Genomic DNA, 27,436 nt, shown 5'->3' on the forward strand with positions numbered 1-27,436 from the left:
TGAAATGATTAGTGAACTGATGTAGTGATGCACTTTTCTAATATAAATTTCTCTTCATAAACTTTTAAGGAATGTAACATAATACTAATATTGTTGTGAGATGTAATAGAATTGTGCTGAAAATCAATCAACCTACTGTAATGCCTACCTGAGCTCTCTGATAAATTAGTAAAAAGTGTATTTACACAGTTTTTGTCTTATTTACTTTGTGGTACATAATTTCCTACCAGAAAAGTTTCGCCAGGGTGACAAAGAATAGAAAAAGAAAGAGAAAGTACACTTGTGTGAAGGATGCCACTGAAATTTCTCTTTCATATTAATACAGATTGAAGACATCAGGACTGAGACAGCCGCATGGTAGGGAAGACAAAGGTGGGAGTTGAAGTAATGGACCTAATATATACTTTATCTTGTGAAAGGTATCATTCTTTACTTTCTTCACTGTCCTACAGCGACCTGACAAAGTGAGATGGTGTAGTGGTTAGCACACTGGACTCGCATTTGGGAGGATGATGGTTCAAACCCATGCCCGGCCATCCTGATTTAGATTTTCTGTGATTTCCCTAAATCGCTTCACGCAAATACCGGGATGGATTCTTTGAAAGGGCATGGCCGACTTCCGTCCCCATCCTTCCCTACCTCAATGGGATCAATGACCTTGTTGTTTGGTTCCCTCCTCCAAATCAACCAACCTATACGGCTGCCTGAAAATCTGTGGTTTTTTAATCAATCACTTGATGTCAAGTCATACAGAGCTCTTTCAAATAATGTACAGTATGTTTCCAGAGTTTTCCACTGAATTAATATTATCCTATTGACTTCTTTTTCATTCAACATCATTGATTTTTATAGTAACTGCAATTTAATTACAATTACCATATCAGTTACTAAATGACTTTGATCCTAAATTAAAATTAAAATAATTTATACACAACTACCTTGCAGTTTGTAGAAAACCACTAGTTTTTTCCTTGTGTGTGTGGTGGGAGAGGGGGGGGTGTATTAAAGGTATTGGTTAAGTGGAACTATTAATTACAATTGTTATTTGATCAATCATTTAAATATTTCTACTCTATCTCCTTCTTCATGCCTAAGTGACTAATTCTAGGTATGAAGTTTAAGTTCACTACTTGTTCGTTTTTAAATTTAACTAGATGGTAGCTATATTTTTCTTCTTTACTACCTCAAATTAAACTATAAGTTAAGATATTTTGAGTACCGCATCCAATTCCAACCAAATTTTGCTGACAGAAGCTAAATATTAACTACAATAAAACATACTTGTCCCATTTCTTCACAATTAAGATGCTTCTTAGTGCTTAGCAACTGACAGAAAAACTGCTGAAGTTTCTTCTTTACCAGTAGTGTTACTGGGTCAACCAGTGTTTGTTTCTTTTTTGGAAAGCTTAGTTCTGCATCAATACACTAATTCCCACAGCATAACCCTCAAATGATATTTATTCTTGTTTCTGCAGATAATGGTTTCATTCAGTTATTTCAGAGATAGATACTGTCCTTTAACCTCCTCTGGATGACAAATTAATAAATAAATGCTGAAGTCTAGACTAGACAAAGATGGAGTAACACATTAACTTTACTTGTTTCAAAGGAACCATCTTGGTAGTCATGTTAACTAATCTAGGGAAACCATACAAAACCTTAATCTGGATGGCTAGACTGTGATCTATGTCCTACTTCTCCTGGATATGAGTCCATTATCAGTGGCTTAATCACTGCACAACTTCGTCTGTACCTAATTGTTTTAATTCTGCAGTTTCTTCCATTAAAAAAGCATATGCTACACTATCTTTAAGGAAACAAATTTTGATTCAAATCTATGCTATTTTACATTTGTTTCTCATGTTATTGTCCAATAAAATTTCTGTCTGAATGGAAACTCCTAATGAAGATCAGGAGAAACATCCTATGAATATAAGTAGAAGAGAACTAAATGCTAACATATCCCAACAGCATAATTTCCTGTACAGTGGCTAGAAACTTACCTAATTTGTGATTTTTGTCAAGGTCTGCTTGTGCTAGCTGGATAAAAGTTCCAAAGTATTCAACACAAAATAGTGAGTGTTCCATCTTGTCTCCCGTGAGTGTGTTTATTACTAGTGAGACACCTCGTCCTTTGGTTGTAAGGAGGATGTTATTGTATACTTTTCGATCATCGTAGCTGTAGATACAGTCATCATTTATCTGGATACATGATGGATAAAAAATAATATTAGTGAAAATTCAGACACTATTCTAATGCTACATTGTCAATATTCACATTATAATGTGTCTTAAATCTTAGTCATAGCACAGGAATACAACAAACACTACATTACTGATGCACTGTTGTTGGTCTTAAGAGTGACGTGATACAGGTTGTCCAAATACCAGTTTCATCATCTGAAAGTATGGATTCTGACCACAGTCAATGCCAATATTTTTGTCTATAGCTCAACATGACTATAATATCTTGTTATACCTTGCAAGTATTTGCAACTATTTGGTTGGTGAGCTGTTTATCAGGTTGAAAAAGTTTGGTTTCATATTTGAAGTTAATTTTATTATCTATTAAATATTTTTACAGCTGAATAGATGCACATCTGCCTGTGCCACATCAAGGCTGAGTGAAGAATAGTGTAAGTCATTTTTCCTTCAATGTTACTGTTGTATTTGACCTGTGATTAATTATTGATAATGAACTTCATCTACATCTACATGGATACTCTGCAAATCACATTGAAGTGCCTGGCTGAGGGTTCATTGAACCATCTTCACAATAATTCTCTATTGTTCCAATCTTGAACAGTGTGCAGAAAAAATAAACACCTACATCTTTCTGTGGGTGCTCTGATTTCCCTTATTTTATTATGATGATTGTTTCTTGCTATGTATGTTGGCAGCAACAAAATATTTACATATTTAGAGGAGAAAGTTGGTGATTGAAATTTTTTAAGAAGATTCTGCAACAATGAAAAACACGTTTGTTTTAATTATGTCCACCCCAAATCCTGTATCATGTCAGTGACACTCTCTCCCCTACTTCTTGATAATATAAAATGTGCTGTTCTTCTCTGAACTTTCTCATTGTACTCTATTAATCCTATCAACGTCATAAGGGAGTAACTGAAATGTGAGATTGTTGTCAATATTCTCAAATGTTTAAAAAATTGTCTACAAGAGGTTCTAGGGTCAACATCATGCATTGACCTTATTACAGACATTTGTGAAATAAACACTTTCTTCCTCAAAGATGAGTTACTCTCTGTATACTATGCCAAAAAATACTAGTGAATGCAAATATGAGACATAAGTGAACTTTTCTGACTTTTCATCTAAAAAATCTGGTACTATGTGTAACCCATAAGTTACAGAGCACAGACGTTAAACATTTGTAAGATGTGACTTCTGGTTAGGTTCTTATCGTTAACTCTGTTTTTTGTCCTCTAACAAGCTGGTGCATCAGCAGCTCTGTAGTCATTGTTTTCCCTTGACATTAAGCACAGTCTTCTTTTTGTTTTGCAAGATACTTTTATTCCATTTGTAATCCAAGGTTTTGAAACATTTAACCGATTTGCTTTGATTACTTTCTTAGGAAAGTAGTTTTCAATGTGACCAATGACCATATCAGAGAAACAATTATATTTTTCATTTATCCTGGGTGAATTGTATACATCTTTCCAGTCTGTATTCCTCAAACAGTTGTTTATACCTTCAATTCCTGTTTCATTTATTATTCGTATAGTTTTCCACTTCCTGTTATTAGTTGAATCAGACCCCACTATATTAAATGTAAGCAACTGGGACCATGATCTGAAAGGCCATTAAATATTGGATTTATACTATGGTTTGCTAGTGTGGGAGTATCTATGAAACTTTTATCTACAGCAGTGCTGCTGGTACCTTAACCCTGGTTGGGAGCTGTACTAGGGGAATGAGATTATAATAAGTGGTAAGAGACTCTAGTATGGATCTTGAGTAACTATCCTCCAGAAAATTTAAAATAAAATCTTCACTAGTGTGTGTTCATTATTTTTAGAAGTTAAGAAATTTAATACTGCATCAAGCTGTTTATTGAATAGCTGGAAATTACCAGTTGGAGCCATATTGTGACTATAATTATTTTTCTTTCATGTGTTTCTACTTGTGTGGCACATGCTTCAAAATGCTGATCACTACAGTATTTAAGAATGTCAATGTTTCTATAATTGTGACCCTTTCTAATGTAAGTAGCAACTTCTCCTTCTCCATCTCATTTCTACAATACTTTGAAGCTAAAGTATACCATTCCATATTAAGCATTTCAATTTCACTACCTAAATGATGTTCAGAAATATAAATATTATTGACAGGCTTTGTACACTGTAGCTCATTTAAACAGATCTGTTTCTTAAACCTCTGATATTCTGATGTAGAAAATTTACTGTTACTTTTTTTGTCTTCAAAAATATTATGTTTAACATTTTCAGATATATCTTGTTTCAATATTGAATGTGTAGATAATGAGCCTAACCTAAAAAAGTTGCAGTGTCCCCCCCTTAAAGAATTTGCTATCAACCTAGCCAGTATATCCTTCCCGATTCTACTGAGATGCAGGCCATGAGAAGTAAAGCCCCATCTACCAATAGTGTCAAGAGTATCTTACAGATGCATAAGATAGTATTATTTTTTGTTTATTAGTGTGTTCCACTTCGAAGTGAGAGCATAATAATCTCTTTTTTCCCACCATTCCCTAAATGATAAATTTAATCCACTGTGCAAATTCATATTTTTTTATCTCACTTGTTACATATTTACCAACTACAGCATTGCGTCTGTGATTCACCTAACATGTGACATAACAACTACAGTCCAAGATATGCTTCTCTTTTAACAATGTAATCTGTTACCAACGTACATGCCACTGAATGGGACCATATGTATTTCATGACATAAAGCATTGACAGTGCAGAATTACACACAGCACATGTTTTGGAGTGATACATTCTAGGGTAATAGATATGGTGACATCATGGATACAGGCATGGTGTTATCATGGCTAAATTGCCTACCATCTTGGACCATAACTACCAGAAACTATCTTATATTTCCAACAGTAGCTATTACTTCACAAAAACTGAAGGAGCTCAAATCTAATATTTCTTCACTACTGGCACTATATCTGAATGAAACAAAATGCAAATAGCTCCATTCAAACAACCTAGATCTTATCCACAGCACAGCTTAAAAACAAATCTTCATTGAGCTTCAATAGATATGCATAATATACAATGATTGAGAATTCACATGATGATATCCTCCAAAACTTTATAAACAATGGAAGCAACCTACACCCAGTAAACTAAGAATACATCAAACACCTCGTAATTTAGGAAAAGACAGATTGTCACTTACCATCAAGATGACACATTAAGTTGTAGACAGACACAATTAAAAGACCCTTATACATAAGCTTTTGACCACAGCCTTCACCAGAAAAAGAAAGAGAAACACACACCATTCATTCACACAAGCAAGCACCCCTCACACACAAATGACCCCCAAGTCCAGCATCTTGGACCAGAATACAACTGTCACATGGGATGGAACCAGCAGTCTGGAGCAGTGGGGAAGGGGAAGGGATAGCACTGTATTGGTGGGGGGAGACAGAAGCACTGTCAGGCAGAGTGTGCAGTGACTAGACTTCCAACAGGCACAGTGTTGGGAGGTTTGAGACAGGAAGGTGGAGAGGTGGAGAAAACGGAGTGAGAAAGGGGATGAGCAGGGAAACATGGGTGTGTGCAATGGCAGAGGATAATAGACAGAAAGGGTGGGAGACAGAATTGGGAAGGATATGACAGGAGAGAGGGGGTAGAACTGTTGGGTGGAGGGTGTGGGGCATTTGTTACTGTAGGTGAGGCCAGAATAATTACAGGAATGGAGAATGATTTGTAAGGATAACTTTTATCTGCGCAGCTCAGAAAAGTTGGTGGTGAGGGGGAGGACCCTCATGGCTCAGGTAACAACTGAACCACATCTTATGCCATGCCGTGAAATGAGTGACATCCTATACATGATTCTTCCCAACCCTCCTAAAGTGGTGTCCGCAACATTCTAGTCCATCCCTAAGCCACCCCCAATACTAGCTCTTTGACACAAGGATCACATCCCAGACCCTGTCACAGGCTCATCTATGGCATCAGATGTTGGACCACCTGTGTAAGCAGCCATGTCATGTACCAGCTCTGCTGAAATCATTGCACAGCTTTTTATATTGATATGACAACCAACCAGATGTCCACCAAGATTAATGGCCACTGTCAAACCGTAGCCAAGAGCAAAGTAGACCAACCTGTGCCACAGCATGCATTTGAACATAATATGCTTGATTTCAAAGGCTGTTTCACTACTGAAGCCATCTGGATCCTCACCTCCACCACAAGCTTTTCTGAATTGCGCAGCTGGTAATTATCTTTACAACACATTCTCTGCTACTGTAATTATCCCGACCTCAACCTATGGAAACATACTGTCCCCACACCCTCCACTCAACAGTTCCACTCCCTCCATCTTATTACCTGTTCCCCATCCTTATCTCCCACTCTCTATGTGTGCCACCCTCTGCCAATGCACCCATCAATCTTTCCCTGCTCTTCTCCTTTTCACTGTTTTCTGCACCTTCCTGCCCTGCAACTTCCAAACACTGCAACTTTTGAAAGTCTAGTCCATGCACCCCCCCACCCCCCACCTGTACACAGCTATCCATCCCCCTTTCCCACCCCCTTAAGACTGCTGCTTCCATTCCACATGACAGTTGCATTCTGGTCTGAGCTGCTGCAGTTGGCAGTCATGTGTATGTGGGGTCTGCCTGCTTGTGTGAATGAGTGGTGTGTGTTTCTCTTTGTTTTCCTGATGAAAGCTGTGGCCAAAAACTTATGTGTATGTGTCTTTTAATTGTGCCTGGCTGCAACTTAATGTGTCATCTTTGTGGTAAGTAGCAATTTATCTTTTCCTAAATTGTTGATATTCCAACCTGGAGTTCCTTTGTTTGAAATACTTCACCTCTGTACCTTATAGAACTTCACATCATAAAGATTTTGTGTCAGTTACAGGACTGTATAGATCCAAAACTTAAAGTTATTTACTATCATTATTACTTATATCTTGCATCATTTGGACAATTTTCCTGTGATTTCCTCAGTGTGTAGTCCTCCTTTTGGGCAACTAAATTCAATCTGAGACAAATTATGCCAGTAACCAACAACTTGGTGATGGAGAGAAAGAAAAGAAAAGTTTATGCATTTCCTTTTGATACATGTTTCCTGAGAACTGCCACATATTTCAAACCTATAAAGTGTTATCCTTCACCACCTGGAATACATCTAAACTCAGTGTTTTTAACCTAGTGATAAATCAGCTCTGTTAAGCAAAATGTAATACAAGATTTAACTACAGCAGCACTCTGCTTTCAGTTATCTCTTACCTGTGGAAATGTCTGTTTCAGGATAGTACGCTCCTCATCAGAACCCACAGTTGTCCACACTTTATAGCCTTCTTTCAAGGCCACATTTATGGCAGCTACACCAAATGGTGTGCAACCAGAATGAATAAGTATTTTTTTATCTGGATCATGATTGGTAACGTACAGCTTTATTGAGAGGTATGCCTAGAAATGCCAAACAAAAGAAACTTTAACTACACCATGCCTGACATGCTTTTCATTTCATAAATCCATTATGAGAAAATAATCAGGGAGGTAAAAACAAAAATACATGTGATTTGCCATTTGTTGCAATGTTTCTCTCATCTGCAAACAAAAACAAACTAGGTATGAGGTAATGTTATGATGAAATGTCATTACACTACAGAAGAAAAAGTTATGACTCCATGAAGAAACCTTATGAGACTCCTCATGAAATTAGTTCCCAGTTTGGTGATACACATATTTTGTTATTTTCAGTTGAATTTTCACAAAAGAGTAACTGAGATTGGAAGCATCAGGAACACACAGCACTGTAAAAGGTTAGTAGGACTTACAGGAACTTTTTAACAATAAAAAGCAGCACTATTTGATATTATATAATTCTCACAGCATTTTTCATATTAATGCAGCAAGATCAGCCTTCTGGAAGCATAATATTCTTATCTGACAAAAAAACTACAAAAATACATTTATCAATAAGAATCTGCCTGGCAAAATACATCATATCCACAGTAAAAAAAAGTGATTCTTAAATAAGAAGATATGCGATGGATGAGGAAGTTGTGGAATAATCTCGTGATACAATTTGCAACAGTTAGTTATTCTATATGTGAATTTCTATCGCTGTTACTCACTATTGGTTTCTTTCTTAGCAAGGCATGTTTTGCCCTGAGAGCTGTTCATCATATTATTGACAGAAAACTGTTGCTTTTGCCATACTTTCCACATTTCCATTCTGTACTCTCCTATGGTATTGTCTTCTGGTGAAATGCTACAAGAGTTGAAAAACTCTTCAACTACAAAAATGAGCAGTGAGGCTAATATGTGAGGTCTCTACCAGAACATATTGCACATGCCTCTTTAAGACTCTCAGGATATTTACTGGATACAAATCAATATATATACTTACTGATGATGTTTGTAGCCAGTAACAAAGAATTATTCCAGAAAAACTGTGATATTCACAAGCATAAAGCAAGACAGGGGAAAAATTTCCACCAAGGCTCTGCAACTATCACAAAAGTCCATATAGGAGTAACTGAGTCAGGAATAAAATGATACAACAAGCTTTGCATCAATATAAAAAAAGGAAATTAATAAAATACAAGTATTCAAAAGAATACTAAAAATGTTCCTCAGAGAACAAACTTTTTATTAAATTAATGACTTCCTGCAGTAGCAAGGCCTCTTTCAGTAAAAATAGAGGAAACCATTTAGATTTAAAAAAATTAAAAGAAAAAAAATACTCTTAAAAGAAAATCTTTACTTATGTCTTGAAGACAAAATTTTGTATCCTTAACAAAAATTATAATTATAAAATCTAAATTTATTTATATCATAGGTTAAAATGTGTACTACCATTTATTCCATGCTGTTAAGTATTTACGAACTTACTTACGCAAAGAGGATAAAAATTTTGTACTTTAATTTGAATCAAAATGAGAAAAAGTAAATTTAAGTATTTATTTGTGGCACTGGGATACAAATGTTTCCTTCCTTTCATCCTGCTATATGAGCATCCACTTGAACTTATACTAGTGAAATTCAGTTGGTAATATTACCCACAACCAATTGTTCATCGAAAATAAATATTTCTGTGATATATAAAATGTTCACAATGACTTTGTACTATGTCACTTGACTTGTCCTATATTACTAGTACACCATTTGTACTTGTTAAAGAGTTGTAAAATCTATTTTTTTGTCACTGTGGCGTTTGATCCAATCCATACATATATTATCAACTCCATTTGCTTTTCCATTTTAACTGAATTCAGTCCCTCGTTAAGTTCTTTCACAGCAAAAGGCATTTGGGATGAGTCAATTTGTACATAAACAGCTAAAAGCAACAACTTTTAAAAAATCATTACTTTTCCTCTTATAGTACTTAGCTGTTGTTTCCTCTATTATTTCAAACAAAATATTTATGTAGCTTTACACAAACTAAAAGCTGTCTTCTTACCGACAAAGTCAGGATCTGTTTAATTCAGATAAGAGTTTCATGGAATTTAGATCCCTAAGTCCAAACATTATGATAAATTGTAGAAAGAGTGTCTCATGTGGTATTATTTCATTTTATTTTTCAAAATTTATTGCCTAGTGCTCACAAGTAACATATTACAGACTTTTACATCATTGTAACATTCCATTCTGAATTCTAGTTAGGGGCGTATAGTCTATATGAATGTCCTTACTGTCCTTGAGCTCCTGCATCACTGGATCACATCTCAACCTACCCTTGAGCTCTCTGCCTCACTGGACTCTTATCTTCAATCCATCCTTGAGCAGTGCTCTACAATGATAACAGCCTCACAGACTTTGTTTGTGTAAGAATGCTCCAGTGGAACACCTGTGGCTACTTTCAGCATGAGCCAAGTAGTGCGAACAGACATCCCAAGGAAACTGTGTTACTATATCCTGTTTATTACACTTAATAGAAGTGCATTAGTTTCTTGCTACCTCAGCACATCAATAGTAGTGTGTTGTTCCCCTCCAGTCACAATCACTACAATGTCAATGAGGATCACAGCTGGCACAGTTTAGTAATAGTTTCCTGTATCAAGGGTCAAAGTTTTAATATCCTCATTCCACCTACAAAGACAATGAAGATAATTGGCTTAAGGATTACTCCCAATAGTTACTATCATCCAGACTTTATGTCCTTAAGTACATGACCAGAGCTGCCTTCCATACCTATACACTACTTTACACTGTTGCTGTTTTCTCAAGGCATATGTTCTAATGCCCACTGTCCCCTTCCAGTATGTCACTACAACTGCACACGAATCGGCACACTTACTGCTTCACTTACATGACTCTGATATTCTATTACAGTAGTTAACCCACCCAGTTGCTGCCCTCACCATGGCATGGCATGGACAACACAGCCACTGCTGCCTCAGGAATTCAACAAAGAGTTAGAACCATGGCCCACCTCTCTCATATAACTGGAATAGTATTTTAGGGCCTCTGCGATTCACAATGATACTCCACAATGAGCTTTTCTCCTCTCCTACACAGGTGCTCCTGTCTATCGCAGTCTTGGTTCCACAACTCCGGTGCAGACCTCACTACCATGTTCTTCATTCTTTTATGGGACCAATTCAGTGTCTGTTATAAGACTCTTCATGCTCCTGCACACACTCACTATTCTGAGGCACCAGGAATCATTTGTCATCCTGCCTACAACTCCAATTTTGCATAGTGACAATCTGTGACATCCTCTGTGCTGCTTCTCAGCTCCCTGCCTGTTCTTAATCCTTATCATTATGTAGGTGTCTCCACCACCAGTGCATATGCCTCTGGTGCATCCATCACCAGTGCACCCTACACTTGTCCTTCCAACACACTTGCAATGGCGACAACGGCACTGGCACCAGGGCCACCAGCTCCCTGGCTCCATCAGTCTCCTCAGCTCCACCAGCCTCCTTGTCTCTGCTGGCCTCCAAACATCCCGGTGTCCTTCCTACTAGAATAGCCACTCACTTCATGCCATTGCACTGTTATCATGCAAGCAATGTCACAGGATGCAACATGAATTCTGACAATCCACGACCTGTGCTGGCTCTGCTCAGTCATCTCTCCAGAACTCCTCAAGCACAAGGTCCCCTGTGCTGTCACAGGGCCCTCTTCCATTTTGCCGAGTTGCAGCTACTCCTCAACTGCGAACCTTACTCAGGCCATTAGCAGGACTTTCCTGCCTTCCATCTGTGAACTCCTGGACATTTTGATGCAAACCCCACCATACCTGGGTGGAGAAATGCTGTATCCCCAGGATACTGTCTGTGATATAGCCACCAAATGTACAGTTACATAACACAGGTTGCTGAAGCTCTGGCCCACTAACAATGCTATCTCTGGAGATCAGATGTAAACATGCAACAATAACACAAACATGCCGGGTGGTTGTCAAGCGAATCTCCAGCAGCCACCATGGTACTTTGTGGTGCCAGCCTCATCACCAGAGACATAAGCAGTGCTACAAACAGTGGTATCATAGCTTCACTACCTCACTTCTGTGAGTCATGTGTACCTCAAGCACCAAGCCAGTATTTGTCCGCCAGCAGGTATTTAGGTTGCCGCTCAACTGTTCTGCAGTCAGTTCACGCTCCATGTTATGCTGGATGTCTCTAGAGCTCATCAGTTGGAGTTCAGATTGCCAAGCCAACAAGGAACACCTCACTACAGTGTCCACAGACTTTCAAGTTCACTGCCTCATTGGACTTTATCTTCAATCCATCCTTGAGCAACCTACCACTCATTGCCAACCACAGCCTCACAGACCTTGTTCATGTAAGAACATTCCAGAACAATATCAGTGTCTGACTGTCACCCTGAAACAAGTAGTGCAGACTTTCATCCCAAAGAAACTGTGGTTTTTTTTACTTTATTTCACTTATTACACTTAATAAAAGTACAATAGTTCCTTGCTATCTGGGGATGTCAGTAGGAGATGTAGATATTTTCAGTTCTGGACATTTTATATGTTCTTTTACCAACTTCACAATATGCTTCTTTCATACTTCTATAAATAAATACTTTTTTTTTTTACTTTAGCAGCAGTGCTGCAAGAGAGTAAGACGTCGGCCAGTACTGTGTAAAAGTGTGCAAGCAGCATTGTTTGCAGATCGACACAATAAGAGAGATCTCTGAGTACAAAGCAGGCAGGACTGAGCTTCTTGTTTAACTTATCCACATCATGGTGCCAAGAGACTTTATTATCTATCTGGATGCCTTGGAACAGTAGTTGCATATTGATCTCAGTACCTTTAAGCACCTCTTATTTGTTGGAAATTCTGTAATATGAATCTTTGTAAGACTAAGGGTTAAGCTGTTTTGCTGTGAACCAGATGTAAAACAGTCCCATTATTCTGTAGCTGTGTATGATATAGATGTGTCAGCACTTCATCAGTACATTTATATCATCGAGCTACATCACAGTTTTTGGAGTTTTTTCAAATGTCCTGCATAAATCATTTAAGTAACTCAAAATGAGTAGTCAGCCAAGCAGCAGACCTTATGGGACAACATTTTTTTAATATCTTCCCATCCAAAATTTAAATATTATCTCTGGTGTATTATTTGTTAATGTGACATTCAGTTTCCTACTGTTAAATTAAGTTTCTGTGCAACAAGGAGATGCCTTGAATGCCATTTCTGTTCCGATAGTAGAACTTTGTGATCTATACAACTGAAGACTTTAGCAAGATCACAGAAAATGCCAGCAGGATAATTTTTCTTGTCTAGTTATATTAGATATAGTTTATAGATATCATATATTGCTTTCTCAGTAGAAAAGCCTAATAAAAGCCAAACCGAGTTGTTGTTTAACCTCTGAGAGAGATGTTCCAATATTCTGTTGTAATCTATCGTCTCAAAAATGTTTGAGAAACAGGAAGAAGGGAGATGAGTCTACAATCAGACATCAGTTGCTCTTCTTCTCTTATATAAATGGGTGTTACTACTACATACTTCTGTATTTTAGGAAATACATCAAAAAGGTAGATGCTATTAAATCAGTTCAAGATATTAGTACTTTGACTGAAATACCATCATAACTAGAATAGTTATCGTCTTCTAGTATCTTAATGATTTTCGTAATCTTTCATAATAGGTGATTTGGCAACACTGATGTATGGTGATGGAATATGTTATGGCTGTCTAAGAAGTCTAATGGATCTCCTCCATTTGGCAGTCAATTTTTGGTCTTTGTGTTTTCAGCTATTATCAGGAAGAACTCATTTAATTTAGTGACCAATGACATATGAGGTCTGATCAAAATGTTTCTGTTCAAAGGTTGTACAGTCCAGAATCAGTTTGCCAATCAGGCAAAATCACCATGAGCATTGGAGCAACAATCCAACAGATGCACCAGGTTGATGATGACCATTTTGTAAAACACTGTGTTATGCTGCATGAAGAAATCAGTAACTACCTGCTGCACATCTTCATCCAACAGAAATTGTTGACCCTTCCAGGCCCTTTTTAAGTGAATGAAGGCATAATAATTTCATGCATAGAGATCAGAATTGTGGGGCAGGTGCTCAAGTGTCTGTCAATTCAGTTGGTGTAACTTCTGCATTACAACATTTGCAATACTTGGATGCTGGCCTCCCAGACTGACCGATGTTTTGTGTCAAATGGCAATCGGCATGGAACTTGGTGCATCACTGCATGATGGTGGGTTTAAACAGACATACTGCTCCATACATATTCTCTATTCTTCAAGGGATGGCTACGTGTTTGTCCTTCAATAGCCAAGATAAGAAAACAGCATATTAACTCTGTTTGGACACATTTGGTAATAACACCATGCATGTTGGAAAGGCATGAATGCCACACTAATCCCTTACCTACAAGTCGGTGCTTATACATCTGCATCAGAGCGATACTATTTTGCATATATGCTGCAGCAAAGCTCTCAAACAGAAACTTTCTGATCACCCCTTATACATTTAACATCATCTGTCTGTTTCTATCATTGGGGAACTTAACATAATTTGTCTTACCAAGTTTACTTGGTTCATGCCTAATAATGCTCCAATTTTCTTTTAATTTTTTCTTGGAATTTTAATATTTTTGTACATAATGTGTTATTTTTGCACGTTTGATAGAATGGTGAAGACTTCGCAGTACTACTTGTAGTACCCATTTATGTTCTGCTTGGAGCGGAAGTCCTCTGTATTGAAGAAATATCTCTCTTCCTGACACATAATAATTTGAGCACAGATGTTAATCACCGCTTCTCGTGGCTTCCATTGTCACTGCTCATGGCCTGCACCAAGGAAAACTGTATTCATGGTGATGTACAAAAATTTTAGGGGAAAGAATTAAATTTCTCAACTACTGTGAGTCCTTCAAAACCTTCTTTACGTGATTCACCTCGTAAATTCTAAATTCTATTCCAGTTATTAACTTCAAATTTCACCTGCAAAAATAATGCTCGGTTCACATCTGCAGCCATTGTATACATTGAAATCTCTGTGCCACAGTACTATAGCATGCATGCTGTTAGAGCCACCAAACCAAAATGATACATGCCATCAATAAAGTGGAGTTTTGTTTTTGGCAGCAGTAGAAATATTGTGCCTGTGTCAGGCCAGTCCAGATGATCCCATTAGCTGTCTGTATTTGTTTAGCACAGCTACAACATATTCACTGCACCTGATAACAAATTACCCTACCATACTCAACTTTATCAATGGACTGTATCATTTGGTTTTGGCTCCTCTAGCAGCATGCTATTGTATTGTAATATGGACATTTCATCATGTACCAGGACTGCATACATGTACTTGCAAATGCACAGCACTGAAAGTATTGTTTAACACAGTACTCATTTTGGTTCATGATTAGGGACTTTATTTTACTTTTGATGTGTACAGCCATTCCCACTTTCCTTGTATTACACCTACAGTAAAGGGGTGCTAACTTTCATCCTTTCAGGTGCACCTGTTCAATTTACATGACTTTCAAATGATCGTCTGGTTACGCATACAACATCTGTATAAATACGCTTAGATTTTTTCATTTCCAGCAGTGGTATGACCAGCTCATCTTTTCTAAGTAACAAACTTCTTATGTTTTGCTAAATAAGTGAAAATGTATTATAATTGCTATCCTTTATGCTGTCCAAGTGAAATGGGAATATTTATGGAAATATTACAAATGCTAAGAATTAGATAGATAAAACTGTTTACATTGAATGCTCTGAAAATAAGCTACGCAAGTGACTGCTTATTGAAAACATTTAGATGTCATGTGGGTGCAGTTATGTGGGGGGAGGGGGATGGGGGCAGAATCAGTCACACCCATGTGTTGAGCTACTCCTGAAGTGCTTCTTCAATCAGGATTTGTTGTATCACTCAGAGAATAATACAACTTTATATTACAGTGAGTTGTATTTCTGGTGATGTGCTTGATGTTATCCTCAGTTGCGTAGTTCAGGTTTTGGCTCAGACTTTTCTAAACATTCCTGACAATCATGTCAGTATACTTGAAGTCTGTATGGTGAAAGGATAGCACTGTAAGCTAAAGTGGGCTTATTGTAGCTGCTTTGTGCATCTGCCACAATTAATCATGTAATGCAGTTTTGTATGCATCTCTATGGCAACAACCCAGAGTTGTGGTGTTACACTGCTAGATGTGAGGGCTCTTGCTTCAGTCTACAGAATATTGGTTTCATAAGTGGGACATTTAAAACTGGCTTGTCAAAGCCAGTTTCAGAATGTAATAGTCTTTCCCAGGACCATAACTGACAACAATCTCAACCACTGTTTATGGAATACTCATTATGCAGGTTGAGCTCTTGTTTTCTATCTAAAATTGTTAATGATACAATATTAATGTTATCTTACAGAAGCAACACTGTTTTTCTTTGATTTGTGCTATCTTCCATTCTTTAGATGCTTTTGCTTTTGCCTTTTAGACTGTGTGTGTATGGTTGTCTGCCATTAGTTGTAAGCTCTAACACATTACAGTACACTCTGCACAAACAGGCTTTGCATATGTCCGTTTCTCACTTTAGTGGCAAGTATTTGTTTGGTGGTGTCATGTGTAACAGCAAAGTTTGATGTTACTGGCATAGTGTTGGCATGGCACAATGGAACACTCTATGCATCAGTTTCAGTGTTCAAAGTTGTCTGGAGGGTATAATTGGGCAGTGTGCAAATTCCAAATTGAAGTGATATTCAGAGCAAATCGCCTTTTAGGTACTGTCAACAGCATTGTTATTAAGCCACCACAGGAGAAAGAAGCTGAAGTAAAAACATGGCTGGAAAAGGACACAGAAGCACAGGAATTGAATGTGACGTGGATGGAGGTAGCATCCCTCACATCTACTTTAGCGTGCTATGTCAGCCGATATCTGGTTGAAACTGAAGACTGTGTATGAAAAACAGTCCACAGGGAGTATTCACCTACATCAGCAAAAGAGCAAAGGAGAACCATCTGTGCGGAATTGCTTGCTCGTCATGTGGCTGAGGGTGACAATTTCTTGTCAAAGATTGTTACAGGCGATGAAACATGGGTTCATCACTTCGAACCTGAAACAAAACGGCAATCAATGGAGTGGCGCCACACCCACTCCCCCACCAAGAAAAAGTTTAAAGCCATACCCTCAGCCGGTAAAGTCATGGTTACAGTCTTCTGGGACGCTGAAGGGGTTATTCTGTTCGATGTCCTTCCCCAAGGTCAAACGATCAACTCTGAAGTGTATTGTGCTACTCTTCAGAAATTGAAGAAACGACTTCAGCGTGTTCGTAGGCACAAAAATCAGAACAAACTTCTCCTTCTTCATGACAATGCAAGACCTCACACAAGTCTTCGCACCCGAGAGGAGCTCACAAAACTTCAGTGGACTGTTCTTCCTCATGCACCCTACAGCCCCGATCTCGCACCGTCGGATTTCCATATGTTTGGCCCAATGAAGGACGCAATCCGTGGGACGCACCTGGATCTTCCAAAGGGACATTTTCCTCTGGGTTGGGATTGGGAGTGGTGTAGGGATGGACAAGGATGTTGTGGAGGATGGGTGGGTAACAGAACACCACTTTAGGATGGGTGGGAAGTATCTCGGGTAGGATGTCCCTCATTTCAGGGCACGATGATAGGTAATCATACCCCTGGCAAAGGATGTGGTTGAATTGTTCCAATCTGGGATGCTACTTGGTGATGAAGGGGACACTGCTTTGTGACAGGTTTTGGGGATGGAGGGAGGATTGGGGGTGTGAGGGGAAATGGCTCAGGAGATCTGTTTGCAGACCAGATCAGGCGGAGAGTGCCTGTCTGTGAAGGCCTTGGTGACATTCTGAGCAAGGGAGTTTTTTTCAATGCAGATATGCCGTTCCAGTGTAGTCAGGCTATATGGGAGGGATTTTTTTGTGTAAAACAGATGACAGCTGTCAAAATGCAGGTTCTCTTGGTAGTTCGTGGGTTTAATGTGGACAGAGGTCCAGATGGAGACATCAGAGAGGATGTGGTCAAGCACTAGGAAGGTGGCATGCTGGGTTGAGGAGAACCATGTGGAGTGTATGGCAGAGAAGGCATTGAGGTTGTGAAGGAACAAAGAAAAGATGTCTCCTCGAGGCACCATATCCAACTCCTATCGTACCAACAGCATTCCCAGCTCTTCTCCCCTCTTAGCAACTAAAGCCTGCCTAGCTGACCTTTTCAATTTTCCACATCTCTCGAAACTCCATTCCAACTCATCACCATATCCAGAGCCAAAACATTCCCATAACACTGTTGTTATGAATTGCACTGACTGCCTGGCAGAAGGCCTCTGCCAATTATCTGACTCCTCCATATGTAAACTCTCCCAGAGTGATTCCATCCCCAAAAGTCCAAAACAAGCTCCAATCCCTGCTTAAAGCTGTAGGTCCTTCCCAGAAATCTTCCATGAATCCATTTCCCTCCTCACACCTATGACACACCCTGCACATACACACAAACCTACTACATCCTCTCCAAAATCTACAAACCCAACAATCCTGGACGACCCACTGTGGCTGGTTATTGTGCTCCCACTGAAATAATTTCAGCACTCATTGACCAACACCTCCAACCAGTTGCCCATAAACTAGCCTCCCATGTCATAGACACCAACAACTTCCATCAACGACTCTCCACCATCCCCACTCCTTTACATCCTGGATCCCTATTCATCACTGCCAACGTCACCTTCCTATACACAAACATCCCTCATGCCCATGATCTTCTCACTATTGAACACTACCTTTCCCAATGTCCTTCAGATTCGAAACCGACTGCCTCATTCCTCATACACATTATTAACTTTATCCAACCCACAACTACTTCTCATTTGAAGAAAAGGTACCCAAAAAAATTCATGGCACAGCCTTGGACAGCCACATGGCACCCTTCTATGCCAGTGTTTTTATGGCCCATCTAGAGGAGCCTCCCAAAATACCAACCCCGTAGTCTGGTTCAAGTTCATTGATGATATCTTCATGATCTGGACTCAAAGCCAAGTCGTCTTATCTTTGTTCCTTTACAACCACAACACCTCCTCTCCCATCTGCTTCATGTGTCCTTCCTCAGCCCAGTGTGCCACGTTTCTAGATGTTGATCTCCTCCTCTCTGATGGCTCCATTCACATCTCTGTTCATAGTAAACCCACCAACCACCAACAGCACTGCATTTTGAAAACTGTCATCCTCTACACCAAAAAATCCCTCCGATATAGCATGGCTACCCAGGGATAGCATATCTGCAGTGGCAAAAACTCCCTTGCTCAGTATGCTGACGGTCTCACCAAGACCTTCACAGACAGGCACTATCTCCCAGATCTGGTCCACAAAGAGATCTCCTGAGCCATTTCCCCTCACATCCCCCTCCACCCCCAAAAATCAGCCACAAAGGAGTGTCCCCTTCATCACCCAACACCATCCCAGACCAGAACAAATGATCCACATCTTTTTCCAGGGCTTTGATTACCTATCATTGTGCCCTGAAATGAGGGACATCCTACCCGAGACACTTCCCAACTCTCCTAAAATGGTATTTCGTCACCCACCCAACCTCCACAACATCCTAGTCCATTCCTATGCCAGTCCCATCCCAACCCCAAGGAACATATCCCTGTGGAAGACCCAGGTGCAAAACATGCCCAATCCACCCACCTACCACTTCCTATTCAAGTACTGTCACAGGTTTATACTACCCTAGAGTGTCCATTTCATTTTCATTGAAAAAGGGGACATTTAAAATAATTTAGAGAAAAACCTGGGACAATGAAGAAAAATAACGGGACATAAATATTTTACTGACTAAATTTAATACACATACAAGTTTACCTTTACAACGTGCACTCGAATGATCCCAAACCACTTCTTACAATTATTCTGCCACACTATCACCGTACTTTTCACTTTTATGTACTTTATCAAGAAGTGCATTTTCGTTTGAAATTGTATCATAAAAGTCAGTACACGATACACCATTAAAGTGTGTTTTGACAATGAGCAAGGCCCTCACTGTTTCAACTTTCGTTCTGTTGTTTTCATCTGACCACAAAGAGTTCACTAAAGAAAACACACGTTCCACAGCAGCATTTGGCCCAGGAATTGCCAGATTGAACTGCACCAAATGAATCATGTTTTTTATGTTAGTGTTTTTATTTTTGAAATAAGCAAATATTTAACACCATGTTGCACTAACACATTCTTTGTCTCCTTCTTCACTTTTTATGAAGTTCTGTGCACATGAAAATTCATCGAACAGTTCGTCTTCATCAACAGGAAAATTTGGTACAATGCTTTTAACAAAAACACAACAGTCCTGAATATCCTTCCACTGGAGCTGCTCCTTTTCAGTATTAACCCAGTCAAATGCTTTAAAAGGCATGAGAAATGGTAAACACCATTCTTTAATATACTCAGTGCAAGAGTCATAGAAGATGTCAATATAAATACGAAACTGTGCTACAGTAATTTCACCTTCTTCTTCCAGTTTTCTTAGGGTCTCATGTACAAAGGATGTGGGAAATCTTTCAGATTTTCTACATTGTAATTTGCCCAATAATTTGTTTATTTCTTGATAAACTTCCACTATTGTGATTTCTTGTTTCTCAATACATTTAATTGTTGTGGAGAAAGGTTTTAGCTGGCTAACAAGAAAATGTAGAAGAACAATAGACACAGGGTTATCAAAGAATTGTTTAAAGATAACAGGACACTTATCAAGGAAAATGAAATATGGTTTCAAAGCAGGAAATATCTCAACAATTCTTTCCAATGCTGGTAGCAGAGATAGCCACCTTGTTTTGCTGTGCCCAAGTACAGTTTTGTATTTAGTTTCAGTAAACATACAGAATGACTTCAGAGATTCAACCCTTACTGTATATATGTGGAAATGCTGGTAGATATTGTTTACAATTAATTAGCAGTCGATGGGTAGGCAATCTGATCCAGTTTGTAAGAAATTGTGCACCACATGTGCTGGACAGCCAACATCTACTATATTATTCACTGTGTTCTGTTCCAGTTCATAGAACAAATTGTTTTTCCTCTGCTTACTACCAAAATTGGTGTTAGTGTTGTCTGCAGAAAATGCAATCACCTTTCCCTCGAGATCATATTTCTTTAAAACCTCTAGCACATAATTCTGAAGTAAATCTGAAGTTTCTCCAGCTAAATTAACCAATTCGAGCACTTTCACCGTGATGCAATTTTCAGGGTGAAAATACCTGATAAGGAGAGGAACCAACTTCAAATCCAGATGATTCGATGTATCAATCGTTACATAAATGAATCGAGCACTTTTCAGTTCATTTAAAACCTGCTGAGCTGCATACGGAGCAATAACATTTGAAATGACTGCATTACATCTTGTGTGTCCACATGTGAATTTAGGATTGAAAAGTTTTTTAACAACTTCTGTAGTACAGTCCATTGACTTAAAGCTATGGTTATGCATTGCACTGTGGTATACAAACGTAGCTTCTTGTGCTGCCAACTGCCTATCCATTTCTGTTACTGATTTTAAGTTTACATAGTAGTCACTCATGCATTTATTTGCTCTTTTCGTTTGATCACTCGTGATGTTTCTTCATCTTAATGTGATTCACAATGTCAGACCTTCAACCATGACCAACAGCAAATTTTGATCTGCACAACGTACATTCTACAGTTTCTCCACTACCAGTGATAAAAGGAAACTCGCTTTTTATATTGCTGTTAAAATTACACTTTCGTTTTGGCATAATGAAACAGTGATTGCACAGTGCAAAACATTGACAGTATGGTGACGAAAGCCAGAGAGCAAGTATCAGCGGTTTAGAGTATCTCTGGACCGAAAGGACGGATTCAGTGGATCAATTTAGAAGAGAGTTGTTATTCGTAACCTATAGTGCGTTCAAAATTACTTGACATTTTTGACAGTTCGGTACATGTTTGGGGTACGCTGAAAGTCATCACATGCTTCCTAGCATGAATAATTGCGCAGTTAATAGCAAGTAAAATAACCAGTAGCATAAAATACTCTAATCAAGTGGAATCATAAAAAACGGGACATTTGAGCGTCCCCAAAAAAACTGTCGGGACAACGGGACATTTTGGTAAAAAACGGGACTGTCCCGGGAAAAACGGGATGAATGGACACCCTATACTACCCCATCAGGGTCCAGGCCATCTGTGAAAGCAGTCATGTCATTTACCAGCTCTGCTGCAATCATTGCAGAGCTTTTTATATTCGTTTGACTACCAACCAGCAGTCCATCAGGATTATGGCCACTGCCAAACTGTGACCAAGATCAAAGTAGACCACCCTGTGGCACAACATGCAGGTGAACGTAACACACTTGATTTAAATGGCTGCTTCACTACCTGAACCATGTGGATCCCTTCCTTCCACCACCAGCATTTCTGAACTGTGCAGTTGGGAGTTATCCTTACAACACGCTCTCTGCTTTTGTAATTACCCCAGCCTCAACCTATGATAACATACTGTCCTCACACCCTCCACCCAATAGTTTCCACCACTTCTGTCCTACCATGTCCTCCTAATTCTCAAATTCCACCATGTTTATTTGCAGCCCTCTGCTAATGCATCCACTCATCTTTCCCTGCTCCTCTCCTTGTTTGTTACTTTTCCCCCACCTCCCTGCCCTACAACCTCCTGAAGCTGCGCCTGTTGGCAGTCTAGTCCCTGCACACTCCACCACAGTGTTCGTCTCTCTTGCCACCCATACACTACCATCCGTTCCCCTTCCCCTTCCACACCCTCTCCAGATTGATGCTTACATCCCATGTGATGTTGCATTCCAGCCTGAGATGCTGAATTTGGCAGTCATGTGTGCATTAAGTGTTCTTGCTTTTCCCATGTGTGTGTTTTTGTGTCTCTTTAGTGACAAAGGCTTTGGCTGAAAGCTACATGTGAGGGTCTTTTGATTGTGCCTGTCTGCAACTTGACGTGTCTTCTTTCCAGTAAGTAGCAATCTGTCTTTTCCAACATTGTTAAATGAGTGCGACTGTAATTTTAAGTGATAAGTTACACAGTAAAGCTGACTGTAAATATGATCCATCACTAACCAACTTCATAAATATTATTATAGCTGTTATTGTTAGTATTATTGTTACTTATCAATAACTAGTAATAAAAATGGTGCCGTATATAAGATTATGGTTATTCTTCACATTGACTATATCATATTTCATACCATAGCAAATGCAAAGGGCACAGTAGCAGCATCTTCTAGACTCCAGTTGTCTGGAATGTTCCACGTTAGATGTTCACTAGTCTTGAGGGTATCTGGATGTATAAGACCCATAATTCTTTGACCTTTTCTGTTACGTCCGGCAAAATCTATTACACCCAGTTTCATCTGTAAATGAATGACAATTCAAAGGAAAATTCAACTGAGAAATATAATAAATGTGGGAGAGAACTTCTGGCTGGTACATACCTTCAGGAGTCAAAATGCTGATGATGGGTGACAGTGACCTGTTCCAAACCAGAAGTGATGACATTATCTGAGGTTCAGAATTCAGAGAGGGGAGAGAGATACAGTGAGGAAAGATTAAAAAGGAAATGCAGGTCACTAAGACCTTCACTACTCTATCTTCTCTCCTCACTGAGTTTCAATACCTAGAATAATGCCATCAGTTTTACTTTTTTGTGTGTCTACTGGGGATATTAAATATATTTTTCTTTGTGAGGGTATGTAACGGTCAGAAATTCAGGCTCACATGACAATTCAGGCTTTTATAATATTGGAGTCATAGTAAAATAACATAGCAGATTCTGTAATAACATCTTAGTTACCCACACAGACTAATAGTAAATTGATGTAAGAATCAGCTTTATGTGGCAATGATTTTCTTAGTAAGTGTGTAGAATTGGATTTTCATATGCAGCCAGTGAAGTCAAAAGAAGAATAGGTTCACCATAGTCGAAAATTACAAGTCCTTATATTGTTATTTTATACTTCAAGTTCAGTAGTCAAATTTTCTTTTTCCATTCATTATTTTTCTGGCACATCTGTTGAAAAAATTTAAGAAGAATCTGATTCTTCCAAACATTAAAAATCTTACTCAAAAGTTTACTAAGATAAGAGAGGTTAGACTTGACTTGAAAAATATATGAATGTGACATTCAGAAACTGAAACGATCAAAGCAACAAGTCTTATGTGCATGGAGAGATCTAAAATGAAAGAAACTATTCAAGATCAAGCCCCCAACTAAATCAAAAACACAAATGATCTTTTTTTTGCATCCAGCAATAATGATATAACTGAGTTAACTGAATTTTCCATTGGTTCTTGGTAGAACAACATTATAATAAATGAAAAGCCCAAGTTTGCTTTTTATCTACAGTATGTCTTTTATTGTGTTAACCAGTTTTCGGCTTACAAGGCCATCTCCAGGCATTTAATGAGTACTGTTGCCAAAGAAGTTTCAATGTTTGTCTCATCATGTATTTTTTTATTTTATTTGGTTCATTTATTTAATGCAAACTGTTACATAGTCACAGTTCTGAGTATAATGTTCATTTTTTCTTGTTTTGCTCCTTTTGTATTTGTGTACTCTTCAGACTTTTTTACCTTTTAGAATGCAGTACCATCGCACTCTCAAAGATTGTATTTACCATATGCTCCTTCACTCTCCTCTCACTGCCCTACATTTATTTATTTATATTTATCTTATTGATATTGCTTAAGTTCCTTATATATTCTGTAGCTACATTCATAATACTTTCTTATTTTAATTGGTTTGTGTATCTCTCCATGTTTTATACCTCCTGATGACTTGTCAAGTGCTAATTTTATTTTATTGGTTTTGTTTATTAATATAAACTGCTATGTAGGCTTGCTGTTTCTGTTTTGTGTTAAGGTTTTTCTGTTTACTCTGTTTTTATTTATTTACTGTTCGTTTTTTTTTTTTTTTTTACTTTTTACATTGCATTACCACCACACTATCAAAGATGTTATTTACTGTATGTTTCTGCTTCAATCTAGATGTGTAACTTCCCTTCCAATATTGTTTACCAACATTGTAACTTCTTTGGTAACAATATTCAGTAAATGTCTGAAGGTAGTCTTGTGAGCTGAAAACTGGTTCACACAATAAAAGTAATATGGTAGAACAAAAGCAAACTAGTGCTTTTCATTTATTATATAACTGAGTTTTACAAAACTGGTTAATGGGAGTGATACTGTTAAGTGTTAATGCAGCCCAGCAGAAGCAACCAGAAAATGCCAAGTAAGTCCATACAACTAACATATTCTAGAGCCATGACATACTGTAATATGCCCAGCAGCTACACACTGTCTCATTAAGAAGCTCTTATGCTACATTTAAAATCATTCAAGTTTATGATTATATACTAGTACTTAATAAAAACAGTTTGTTTCAAATCATAAATACAACAATCATTTAAGCTCTCCATGAAAGAGTAATAAATTTTAAAAAATGATATATTATCATTAACTTGTTTATTTTATTCTCAAAGCACCCCTTTTGTAGAAAGATAGTTTTGCATAGAAAAAATTAAAAATTATTGATTTGTTGAACAAATTAGTATGATGTTCTCAGATTACTGTAATCATTTGTGATTCAGCTTGTAATTTTCAACAATACCAAAGCCAGAGCATGGAATTATGTTGTTATCATTAACTTAAGAGATGTAGATCATCACCACCAGCTGCAACACATACGATTCTAATTCTATACAACATAATTCATTAACTCTGTTAAAAAGACATATTGCTATACACCATGAGATGAATGTAAAAATATTTAATTAATCGACCAGTACTTGGACATGTAGCCAATCATCAGTGGCATATGTAGTGTAAATCTACATCAAATGAAGTGTATGTCAAGTATGAAATCTTTATTATGTGGATAACTGTGGTAGACAGGTTTTAATATGTGCATGTTGTAGCTGTCAAATGCTGTATGGACACATTCTTGGTTGTATTGAACTCTACTGTTATGAGATGAAAACAGGAGTTCCATGTTGGATTTTCTGGAACAAACTAGTGTTTTAGAGAGAATGGAGAATAGGAGCGAGCCACCCACAGGGAGTTGGAACCCCCATAGAAATGGTAGCACCTGAGAATAAATGGTAGGGAGCAGAGAGTGAAAACCAATGAAAGGAGGAATAATAATCGAGAATGGAGGAATAGGAAGTGATTGAATGGACAGAGATGGGAAAATTGGAATGATGATAGAGAAGCAAAAGAGGAAAACTGATGTGCTTCATAGTAGATTAGGTACAGTAGGACTTCAAAATTTTCAGTAAGGATGGGCTTACAATGAAATCTTTCAGTCACACAGAGAATGGAAAAAAGTTAACAAGAACAAAAAGACGGACTTTGTGGGTTGGTTGGAAGCAAACAATGGTTTGACATGAAAGCTGATCCAGTTGCTGTACAGACTTTTGTAAACCTTATCAAGTAACAAGAGTGGCAAGATGTTTATAGTGCTGATACAGTAGACGATAAATATAATGCTTTCCTCAAGACGTTTCTCGTGCTCTTTGAAAGTTGCTTTCCGTTAGAACGTTCAAAACAGGGTACTAGCACAAACAGGTAGCCTGGGTGGCTGACTAAAGAGATAAGAATATCTTGTAGAACAAAGTGGCAATTATATCAAAACGTTATAAACAGTCACAATCTAAATGCAGCAGACCATTACAAACAGTATTGTAAGGTGCTTAAAAAAGTTATTAGGAAGGCAAAAAGTATGTGGTATGCAGATAGAATAGCTAAGTCTCAGGATAAAATTAAAACCATATGGTCGGTCGTAAAGGAAGTGGCTGGTCTGCAGAGACAGATCGAGAATATAGAATCAGTGCGTAGTGGGGATGTCCGTGTTACTGATAAGTCGCATATATGTACAGTACTTAATAATCACTTTCTGAATATAGCAGGTGAACTAAATAGAAACCTAGTCCCATCAGGGAATCATATAGCGCTCTTAGAAAAAAGTGTTCCGAGACTGTTACCTGAAATGCTCCTCCATGATACTGACAAGAGGGAGATTGAGTTAATAATTAAATCACTAAAGACCAAGAACTCTCATGGATATGACGGGGTATCTAGCAGAATACTGAAGTATTGTTCCACGTATGTTAGCTCAGTACTTAGCCATATCTGTAACTTTTTCTTTAGGAGTGGTCGGTTTCCTGACCGATTAAAGTACTCGGTAGTGAAGCCACTTTATAAAAAGGGAGACAGGGATAATGTTGACAATTATAGACCTATTTCTATGCCATCGGTGTTTGCTAAAGTTATTGAGAGGGTTGTATATACAAGGTTACTGCAGCATTTAAATTCACATAATTTGCTGTCAAATGTAAAATTTGGTTTTAGAAATGGCTTAACAACTGAAAATGCTATAGTCTCTTTTCTCTGTGAGGTTTTGGATGGATTAAATAAAAGGTTGCAAACGGTAGGTGTTTTCTTTGATTTAACGAAGGCTTTTGACTGTGTTGACCACAAAATATTACTGCAGAAGTTGGAACATTATGGAGTAAGGGGAGTAGCTTACAATTGGTTCACCTCCTACTTTAAGAACAGAAAGCAGAAGGTAATCCTCCGCAATATTGAGAGTGGTAATGATGTTCAGTCCCAATGGGGCACTGTTAAATGGGGCATTCCCCAAGGGTCGGTGCTGGGGCCACTGCTGTTTCTTATTTATATAAATGATATGCCTTCTAGTATTACAGGTGATTCAAAAATATTTCTGTTTGCTGATGACACCACCTTGGTAGTGAAGGATCTTGTGTGTAAT

The 27,436-nt window shown here is 38.2% G+C and overlaps 1 protein-coding gene across 1 annotated transcript in view; it reads right to left on the reverse strand.

The window, feature by feature from the left end:
* Nucleotides 1-27,436, reverse strand: part of LOC126262867 (fatty acid synthase-like) — a 379,208-nt gene that overhangs the window by 68,964 nt on the left and 282,808 nt on the right. Inside the window, exons 25-27 of the mRNA XM_049959735.1 lie at nt 22,857-23,021; nt 7,460-7,642; nt 2,004-2,202 (exon numbers count right to left, since the gene is read on the reverse strand). Of these exons, the coding sequence (XP_049815692.1) occupies nt 2,004-2,202; nt 7,460-7,642; nt 22,857-23,021 (547 nt within the window). The remainder of the gene's footprint in view (nt 1-2,003; nt 2,203-7,459; nt 7,643-22,856; nt 23,022-27,436) is intronic.

This window comes from Schistocerca nitens, chromosome 6 (assembly GCF_023898315.1).
Source record: "Schistocerca nitens isolate TAMUIC-IGC-003100 chromosome 6, iqSchNite1.1, whole genome shotgun sequence".
Classification (NCBI taxonomy): domain Eukaryota; kingdom Metazoa; phylum Arthropoda; class Insecta; order Orthoptera; family Acrididae; genus Schistocerca; species Schistocerca nitens.